The following is a 10,699-nucleotide window of genomic DNA, read 5'->3' on the forward strand; positions in this document are numbered from 1 at the left end:
TGTTTCATTGCTGAAAAGTAAGAGACTGAATATACAAGTTCAGCTTGGATTGCAGGATTACAAAGGCAGGAGTGCACTAACTGTGAGATAAGGCAAGTGTGTGAGTGCATATGTATCAAGCCGAATAGCACTGTAAGCTGATGGAAGCTGCATGCAGTTGGTAAAGTAAGAAAGATCACTGGCTATTTTGTGGGCTGGAATTAAGAAAATCTGGCACTTCCTCTCTGAGTAACTTTGAAACCTGTCTCACACTTCCTTTAATTGCAGTGATCTACTTTGTTTATTCTCTAGTGAATGAGTTGAGGTCAGCATACATTGCTACAGTGAACAAAGAACTTACCCTTTGTTTTCAGTGTTGCAATTTTCCCCTCATTACTTCATTTTTAAGCAAGTGTGTTGAGTAAATAAAAACAATCAAAGCTTGACTTTTTTAATTATGTAAGAACTTGCATATCAACTATTTGGAAAAAATGAAGAAACACAGGATCGTAATCCATAAAAAAGGGGCTTGTTTACACAGAATCTTCTGCACAGTGAGGCTGTAGCTCATGGACCAAAGCCCCTGCTTGTCTCAGCTGGAGTCCTTTGCAAACAGGTATGTGCTGTGTTCCATTCAAATCAAAACTAAGGCCTTTAAAAGATATTACTGGCAGTCCTAAATCAAAAAATTTTAAAATCTTTTAATTTTCCAAGTTGATCATCCACCCAGTACAAAAAATTAAAAAAAAAAATAAAATGTGCTATTACCTATTCTTGTATCTACAGTGTAGAAGCTCTATACAATGTTTCTTAAAATGTTTAAAAACCAAACCACTTTGTTAAAATATGAAAAAATAAAACATCAAAATTCAGCATGAGACACTTTAGAAATTGGGTTTTAGGATTGGTACCATGAAGCTTGTTGCACAAAATTAAGCCCAGTCCGGTTAAATTTATTGTATAACCAGTCCTGTCCAAACAAAGGGGAATATCCAAGAAAGGACTGTTCCCTCCTTCTCTGACTGACATTCACGCCTTTACAGCACCTGGAGCCTTTTGGATAGCTGGCCATGTGCAGACTGTCACTGCTCAAGAATAGTGTTCTAAGGCTTGTTCCTGAAGTAATGAGTAACGATGCTGTTAATTTCAGTGACACCATCCACAAGCAGAACAATTTAATTTCTTGCCGTTTGAAAATCCAGAGAGCTAGCCTGAGCCACCCAAGTGTAGGTTTTTCTTCAGGCAGTCAGATAACTCAAGAATTCAGTCTGGCAAGATGCAGAGTTCTGGCCCAGATCCAGCTCGGTCATTAAATCCCCGCTTTACAAGGCCTCTAAAAAAATTTAGCTTAAAAACAAGCACTTTAACACTTCACTACATCAGAGTAAGTGTACTCCCTGCACACATAATATTAAAACATATTTTGGCTTTTAAAGTGGGGAGTTAAAAATAGCTTTCTAAAAATTTCTAAGCATTTTCACTGATAAGCTGTTACAGCGATGAATGTGGTGAACTTTTTTGTACATGTTCTACGAACTAGTTAAGGCAAGACCATTAAAGCAGAAAAGCTAAATGCATAATAACTTTTACATCTGTAAATTTACAGCCTGGTCTTTCAAGAATAACTAGAAAAGATTGTTACCAAACTTTTGTGTGGGAAGGCTTTTTTGAGTATGAGAATTGATAATTAAGTGCTCTTTCATCCCATCATAGTTACTCATTTTATCAAGTGACCTTTTCTTGGTTGATCTTTCATGTGGGTTCATCCATTCAAAATCCAACAGCCAAATGGGGAAACTGCAAGACAAATATTCTTGTATCAGAATATTTTATGCATCAAGTCATCATATGAAAAAGGTAATGGAGAGCCTTATTAGAAGCTTATTCTAATTTCTGTGATTCAGACATAGGGTCACATTCAGCACCTAAATGTGCACAAAGCCTGTGTTTATGCATCAGCTTTAAAAGCCACTCTACGCCCAGTGAAGGCCAGGAGACTTGGTCTGCTTACTGGCTTCTAAAAATCCCACTCGTAGGTGCTCAGATTTCCTCAAGGATGGTATATGAAGCACAGGATGTCAGAGCACGTAAGATTATGCATTACAACAGACAAGATCATCTCAGATTTAGCTCTGTGCCCACCAACAGCTCTGAGAGTCCTAGCTGAAGGATACATACATTTACAATATGCAGGCTCTAAACAGTTCATCAAACGGCATTCAAAGTGGACTATGAAATGATTGCTTGGTGCTATATATACTCCTACATGGTTAACTTTACCCTGAAACTTACCTCCCAATAAAACTGGTCTTCAAAATACTTTGATACAGGGATGATCTTCAACAGTTTGAAGTTTAAGATTAAACCTATTTGTAAAAACATATACATGTATCACAGAAAGGGGATGTCTGTGTATAACTGAAAGTTTCTTAGTAACACACATGCAAACATAACACCAAAATACAAAAGGGGAACAAAATGCTTCATGGGAGCCCCTTGACTCAAGTTGACTTTAAGTACAGAGAAGCTTGCCAGGATTAAGGCCTGTATTATAAAAGCTTAATTTGTACAGGTAAAGCCATTAAACAGTCTGCCAGATTCTAAAGATCATTAATAAAAGTCATTAATTTCTTGCTTGAAAACTGCCTGAGTTTTTAAAGCAAACAGGCTTATCGGCACTGTTAGCTTGAGATTTCAGGTGGAAACATAGATTTTAAAACTTAATGACCGAATGATTGTTTAAGCTGTTTTTTTGTAAAAACTGCTTGATTAGTTCAACCTCTTTAACTACCCCCGAGCTAATGCAAGGGTTGCAGATCAATTAAAGCACAAAAAATAATTTTAAAGTATATTTCACAGGAACTTTTAACTACCATTTCTCTTCCACTCATACCAGAATTAATACAAAAACTGTAGCTGCCATAAAATAGCAGAATGTCATATGAGGAACACATGAGCCCCAATGACCCCAAACCATTAGTGATCAAAGGCCTAATATTTGGCTTATGTAAGCAAACCTCTGACATTAGTGGAACTTTGCAGATTTATATCAACAGGCCTAAAAAATGAGAAACTCTAAGATAGCATTTTTCTGTCAGTAAGACAATACCAAAATGTAGAAATATTTTCATCCTCACACATCTCCTGTATGAAATCTGAAGGAGGCTGTTAAGCATCTGTTTAAATAAATGTCACCAACAAATGAATGGTGCTAGCAGGTTATGTTGAATACATCTCTTCTTCATAGCCCACCTATGAAGAGTTCCTGGTGTTAATGTGTCAAACAGTTTCCTTCTATATGAACAAATCATTCATACATGTACATTTATACACTTTAACACCCCAGTTACACTGGCATCTTTCTACAAAGACTTGCACTGACATGGTAACAGGTATAGTAGGAAGACATACCCTTTGCCCACAAGGAAAATGAGGAAGATATTACTGAAACGTTTTTTGATACTTACCTGTAATAAAACCTGTTATCAAGGCAACACTGATGGTCAGGCAGAAAGCACCGATGTAAATCATGACCATATAACCCAGGCTGAAAAGCAAAACAAGTGTTTCACCTTTGACAGTTTGATTTTAACAGAATGTGAATTAATCTGCCTCAAGTGGTGCACGTGCACGTTTCCTGTCAAAACCTCAAATGATTATTTTAGAATCTTTATATAGCTGCAATTAGATGTTTTAAGAGATCGTAGCAGAAGCCTAATACAGACTGATATGGCACCGTGATTCATTCTTATGTAAGCTGAGAAACTTAAACAGAGAACTTCTTATATGATGCGACATGGGCTTGATTTGTGAAAATGAGGTGCCAGTGCCAAATCAAAAAAATCCTACAAAGACCTATACTTCACTGACCCTTTTGCAGGATATCTCCCCAAGTACAATTTCCAGTTGGGTGTCCAGAGTGGCTGTAGTCCAGGCTGGCATTTTTGCCCCTGATTAAGGGCAAAGCCTTTTTCAGACAGAAATGATGATTATTTTTTTTTTCTGCATGCTGTATTAGCATATAAAGCTTTGCCAAAACACAAAAGTCAAAATGAGTCTTGGAAGGATGTGCTTCTCCATCCTTCATCTCCCATGTCTGCTGTATTTAATATGAAATGAAAAGGGAGAGAAAATGGAACCAAAATATAACATTAAAGTTTTGATCCAAAGCCTGCTCAGCTCAGAAAGTCTTTATGCTAACTTTTTTGGACTTCAGAGACGATCTGAGGTTATCTGGTAAAATCTGATTTATCTGTGATGACTTTCAGGCTTTCTGTATGTATGAGAACTCTACTCAGGGTACCCTACAATAATCATTAAACTTATTAATAGCAAAAAATGACGTACCTTGGTAAAACAGTCCATTTTTTTATTACTGAGAGAACAACCTGGGCAACAGCTCCAAGTAAACCAGGCAAGCCAAAAGTGAAATGAACTCCAGATGTATCATGAATCTTGAGCGCAGGATTCAAGCATCTCTGGAAAGAGGAAAAAGTTTAACTGACAGACAAAACCTCAAGTCAATTACAGCACATTGCATATCTTTGAAAAATAATTTTGGTCTTTTAACTTGCAATCCTGCACTCCAGTCAAGTCTTCGTTTCCTGGCTTTAATTTCTTTGAAAGAGAGGTTTACTCTGAGGTATCCTACGCTGGAAAAGAAGTTTATACAGCTTATACAAAAATGAATTTCAGGTTTTGAGCATTACCTTTAAACAGAAAGATCCTAATATGGTTATCACACTGGCAAGCAGACCCAAAATCATCGCAATCCAGGGATAGTCAATACTTTCTGCTGTGTAACAAACAGTAACCCCACCCGCTAGTGCTGCACTGTGGACATGAATCTGTAAAATAAAATAACAAAAACATGGAGTGAGAATTCAGGCATTGCTTGTCTTATAGCTGTACAATATCACAGAACACTAATCTTATGCAAGTAGAATGTCTTTTGCATTAATTTGTGATTCTGTATACTGTGAATTACCATCTGAGAATATAATTTCTAAGTTACATTTAAAGACTTCTGCTTGGCAGGCTAATGACAAATGTGAAGCTGAAACTTTGGAGCTGTTTTTACTTAATAGCTATTATACCTTTGGTGCTTTACAGAAAGTAACAGAAAAATAGCTTTGCCACACAGCAGTTTTCTCTCTTGTCTTACCATTCTGAATTTTCCATCCTTTGTGGTCAGAACAGACAACGTGAAGGCAGTTACAGCACTCACTGCAAGTGCAAAGTAGGTGTTGTAGATGGCTTTGGTCTTGTCCCTATCAGCTAGTACAGAATTGAAGCTTGGCCAGAATACCCAAAGAAAGAGAGTACCTTGGAGACAAAGACAAGCAACTATCATTACTTGCTCTAAAACACAGCAAATCTATCATAGGCTGTTTCTGGAAGGCTCCAGCCCACATTTTTACATTTGCTGCAATTCTGCAATTCCCTTGTTGTGAACAGAGGACAGCAGCACTTTACAGCACAGACAGCCCTGGGAGCTGACTGCTATTCCAACACCTTCCCAGAAACTTGGTAACGTCATACATTCAGCCAACTCAAGGCTCTACTGGGAGCTGGCTGGTCTTTCATGGAGCTCAAGCCAGGATGTACTTAATGCTTTTCAAGAACACCTTTAAAAACAACTTTCTTATATACAGTCCCCTTAAACAGAGGTTTAAATACAAGTGGGAACAATTTCACCATTCATTTCCAAACAATAAGCATTATGCTTGTTCTGCACAGGCATTTGAAAACAGACTTTCAATGGTACCAAAAATAACGACATCCAGGACTATTAAGCACTGCTGAACAGAAGAAACTTTGAAAATCCAGGAGCTTGCACCGATGTTTTTGCACAGATGTACGTAAGTGCACAGATGACATCACAGACAAGCTGCAGTTTATTTCGCTTTGTCTAGACATTAATTGTTGTTGTTCAGCTTCCATAGCTAACGTTCATGTCTCCATAACTGAACCAGAGAGGTACCAGTCCCTGAGCACTTCACCTGACCGTAAAATTTTAAGTTTTCTTTTGTCAAGTCTTTTGTCAAGTGAAGACAATTGAGAATTGCAAAGATGTTAGTTCAGCTGGTGACAGTTACATAACAGAAGTCACAATAATGAGGAAAATAAATTGCTTCTTTAAGAAAAAAATGGAACTCCCATATGTTCAGCCTGTCATTACTCAGATCCTTTCTCATGCGCATGTCTGTATCATATTCCCCTCCCTTCAGTGGGTTTTTATCTTCTCATTTACGTTACTAGGCAGGGACTGTATTTTTATATCTCTGTACAGCACCTTGCGAAGAAAAACTGAGCCTCAGCCCAGCTGGAACTCTAAACACTACTGAAATACAAGTAATAACCTCAGTGCACATGTCCCTTACTGATCTGCCTATACAAGGCCAAAAGAGAGAAGTTAGTTGGGAGAGGGAACAGCTAATTTGCTGTAGACTTTAAGCTGAGACTGACACAAGCAAACTGCCTTTGCGAGAGTGCCCTACATGCCTGGTAGGAAACCTGCTGAGACTCACCAACTCATTGTCAGAAACCATGAACCACAGCAGCATTCTGTGCTGGACAGCACTCAGACCTGTACTTTGAATGCAAAAGCTTCAGTGTGCCATGGCCTGTTCCCCAAAACCTCCTTCTTGCTCTCACTGCAATCTCTTCTTCCGTCTGAGGCATTAAACCAAATGTCTTACCCAACATTGACAATAAATCCGACTTCGGGGTACTTGCATTCTTCTCAGACCTCGGTGATGGCTCAGAGAAACGTGAAGAGACTGCCAGACCAAAGTAGGCTCCAAACAGGTGAACGTGCTTCATGCTGATATTGTCTTGAACCTGTATCATCGGAATACTTTTGTAACATTTTATGCCACAGAAACCCTGTGATGAAGACCCTGATATAGTTACTCATACAACCTCCCTATGGACTATTTGTTAGCACAGTCACTCAGTTTAAGCACGAGTTATTAATGCCACATTAATTTATGAGCTCAGTGTAGCTCATAAACACAATACATCTACAGAGAGCCTGAAGTACGTTGGCATTGTACATTAAAAGCAGGTCTTTCTGTGCTGTCCAGGCTGGGCTTGTCTGTCATTCATGCTGTTAATCTCCCAGATTGAACCAACAGAGAGGGAGCAAAGGTTTAGGATAATCAGTACTTTAGCAAAGGTCAAAGCTTTTATTCATGTGTTGGGGGTGGGTCAGGGCATGGGTAAGGTCAAATGCACTACATCCCAATCCATCAGATCAGCTTATCCTTCAAGATCAAGAATCAGCCAATTATACCGGTGCAGAATACTCAGCATTTAGAGGTTGATGCTTAAGTGTACTCTCAGGATCAGACGTCATATCTCAGTGAAATCATAGCCACAATCTAACTGAATGAGATAAAATACACTGATGTTCCCATCAGCATAGCACTAAGGAATCACCAAAAAGCAACACTTCCACAGTCCATGTGAAACTTTACCCTCTGTTACTAGAAATCATACTACTGTACCTGCAGGAATCGCTTGTTGATCCATCTGCTCACATGGAAAATTATTATCTCTACAACTGTCATCACAATTAATTGTAAAGGGTTCGTTTTCCCAAGAACTGCTCCACTAGAGATGGCCACAGCAGTCATACTCACAGCAGCCATTGTTATGCTGTAATGAAAGAAAGAAAATAATTTCATATTGGGACCACACCAGGGGCAATGAAAGAATGACAGATGGCCAAATGTACTTAACACTCCAAAGCCCTCCAAAAAAGTCTGCAAATGACCATGCTAATTAACAATCAGGTCAATAAAACAAGGCATTGTCCTTGACAGAAAGCAGTCAGCAGGTCCAGATCAGTTCTTGTGAGAACTGGAATAATTACATTTTAGGATCATGTTCGTTTGGGTCTTTGAGAAATAATAAACCTTCCATCAGAATGGAGCACTGGACACCAAGTACAATAATGAGGAGGTTGAATCCTGTGCTGCTAAAGCTGTATCTTTTCAGAAATGCCAGGAAAAAGCCAAATCCAAAAATCACCATGTTGTTGACATCTTGAAAATCTGCATGACAGAAAAGACCAAGAGAACAGTCAAGTGGTTAATGCAGACTGAATTTCTGGTTTAAAAATAAATAAATAAATAAATAAAATTACAATTAACTAAGAAGCCTTTAGATAAAAAATTGGGTGTCAATATTATTTTTTAAAGATTCCCAAAGCTTTCTTTCTGATCCATAAGCAACCAGAAAGACAATACCGTTGGCCCTGCATTTAATTTTACAAAGCGACCTCAGAACAGATGAACATGGAAACCATTGCATAAAAAGAAGAGGCTGTCCAAGGTACAAGGCCTTGTATCTGTAGGCCTGGAAGTATCCCCCAGGACATGCTAACAGTCATAGTCTCATATGGTTGCGCAGACCTCTACGTATGGCAAAATATTAAGCTGCTTGTAAGCAGGTCTCATTTTTCCTGGCTATAAAACAGGGAGGGCAATACCAGAATGTCATGAGGATTAACCAACTCACTTCTGCCCAGCACTGTGAATACTTTATACACTATGGCTATAGCATACTCTGCTCATACATTCCTTTAATCAATGCACAAAACACATTTCCAAAATATATTTAAGCCCTTAATTCCACTGTAATAGCTTCACGTATTTGGAGCAAGCATTCAGTTGGAGAACACTGCCATCCTGAACTTCTGCTTTGTGGCACGCCGCCTTGCATGCCAACACTGCATGAAGCTTGGGCCCCTAGCTCAGTGCAGTACCTGCCCTCAGAAGTTTATGCTTACAGGAATCAGGATTACCACCAACAGACAGCAGAAACAGATAAGCAAGGCAGTTGGTATCACGTCTTTGTTCACTGTCTTTGCTTTGATATGAATAAATATAACACATAACAAAGAAGAGTACTTAAAGGTCAGTAAAAACATTCTACTCAGTAACAAAAACAAAACTGCTGAATCCCAACTCTGCTGCACTGCAAAATAAAAGCACACATTCAACCCTTCCTTTCACAGCTAAACCAGCAGTCTTACCTGTGTAGGAAATGTTTCTGATGAAGGCATCATAACCATAATGTGGGACCAAAAAGTAGAAGAGGATGATGAAAACAGTTTCCAGAAAAAGGATTAGCCACGGCACGCTTTTTCGGAAGCTGCAGTAATTCGAAGGCATTGTGCACTAGCACTAGACCATATATAAGCACAAACGTATTAATATTTTTTCTATAAAAATGTTCCAGTAACCTCAACCCAATAGAAAAGGCAGAGAGGAGAGGGAGGAGGGGCAGGAATAAAGGAGATAAAAAGCCTAAGAGGCGTCAGCAAGGAACAGTTCCTTATCTGTGGCAGGTCAGGAGCCCGGGCTCGCCACAGCTGACACAGAGCTCTGACCGTTCATGAACACACATATCAAACTGTCAATGCTGTAATGCTCCAGGACACCTTCCATACAGCTGCTCTGGTGCCTTACAGATAAGCTACATTGCAAGTAAAGAAATGGACTCGTAAGAGTAGGATGTTGAAGTTCATGCTAAATCTTTATTTACTTACATCTAGTCGTCCTAGATCCAAACCCCTCCATCTAAACATCAGGGAGGGTCCCGCTGAGATCCGGACTGTGATTCTTGGGCTGGTTAGCCTCACACACACTGAACCCAACCCAGTGCCGGGGAACTGAGACTCTCTGGACAAGCAGAAGTAACACAGCATTTTCTGTGCTACTTGCAATATTGGTCTATTTTTTTAAGGAGTACGGCTATGGATGCAGCCACAGTGAATACTCTAGTAAACCTTGATAACCCCTGGGCCTGGAAGCTGCAGGCAGATGCACTGCAGGCTTTAAACCCTCCCAATTCTTTCTTTCAGATCTAAACTGCTTCCAGAAATTTATCAACTTTTAGTACCACATTGTGGCTACAAGGTACTTGTTGCCTTATGGGTTGTGAGCTCTTTGGTTGGCATAGGCTTTTTTTTTTTTTTTTTTTAAAAAAAAAGGAGCCATTAGTTAACATTTTGGGCACATAAGAAGGGCTATATGGTAAAAATTAGCTATGTGCATTGTGTGTTCTTATCCACAGTCACTGTAATTTGATAGATAAGGCTGTATGCCCTGTTGAGGACAGGCAATTAACGGCTCCATAATCTGAATTTCTTCAGATTATGAACTATAATTCTTCTGGTTACTGTCTCCTCAGTATTCACTATGCTTCTGGGAAACGGAACCCTTCTTTGTTCAGGTAGCGCAGACCAACATCCTGAGGTGATGGCTCTGACTTCCTACGTAGAGGCCGTGTCAAACTGAGTGCTGTGCCTGAAGCCCCATCAAGGAATAAGTATGGAAACTTGACACAGCAGAAAAAAGGTACAGACAGTCTGTAACTGCAGGTGGGAAAAGGGGAAAAGGAAAAACTCCCCCAGGAAGAGGCCTAATTCAAGATAGCAGAAACTATGTAAAAGTGAAGACTGGGGGGGGGGGGATAAACAACACAACCATAAAAACAAACAAACAAAGAAGCGAGGGGTTCACAGAGTCACCCAGGTTGGAGGAGACCTCCAAGGTCACCAGGCCCAGCCCCTGGCCTAGCACCAGGTCTGTCAGACACCATCGCTCCGGCACGGGGAGGCGCTGTTTGAATGTCACAGCTACACGGGGCCTCCCCCAGCTGAGGCAGGAGGCAGGAGCCACCCCCCTCCTGCAGAGCGCAGAGCACG

The 10,699-nt window shown here is 39.8% G+C and overlaps 1 protein-coding gene across 5 annotated transcripts; it reads right to left on the reverse strand.

The window, feature by feature from the left end:
* Positions 1 to 434: 434 nt before the first annotated feature.
* Positions 435 to 10,590, reverse strand: RHCE (Rh blood group CcEe antigens). Of its 5 annotated transcripts, XM_032202078.1 has the most exons (12): positions 10,523 to 10,590; positions 9,023 to 9,173; positions 7,859 to 8,039; positions 7,491 to 7,641; positions 6,681 to 6,822; positions 5,144 to 5,304; positions 4,689 to 4,826; positions 4,327 to 4,457; positions 3,447 to 3,526; positions 2,272 to 2,345; positions 1,714 to 1,776; positions 435 to 655 (listed from the first exon to the last, which is right to left on the reverse strand). In XM_032202078.1, the coding sequence occupies exons 2-11, from the start codon at positions 9,159 to 9,161 to the stop codon at positions 1,750 to 1,752; spliced, it is 1,224 nt and encodes a 407-aa protein (XP_032057969.1). In that variant the 5' UTR covers positions 9,162 to 9,173; positions 10,523 to 10,590; the 3' UTR covers positions 435 to 655; positions 1,714 to 1,749. The 5 variants fall into 5 exon arrangements, with proteins under 5 accessions (XP_032057969.1, XP_032057965.1, XP_032057968.1 ...); XM_032202074.1 differs by lacking the exon at positions 435 to 655 and having other exon boundaries at positions 661 to 1,776; XM_032202077.1 differs by lacking the exon at positions 435 to 655 and having other exon boundaries at positions 661 to 1,776; positions 10,539 to 10,588.
* Between the last annotated feature and the right edge of the window lie 109 nt (positions 10,591 to 10,699).

Source organism: Aythya fuligula, chromosome 23 (genome assembly GCF_009819795.1).
Source record: "Aythya fuligula isolate bAytFul2 chromosome 23, bAytFul2.pri, whole genome shotgun sequence".
Taxonomy (NCBI): Eukaryota; Metazoa; Chordata; class Aves; order Anseriformes; family Anatidae; genus Aythya; species Aythya fuligula.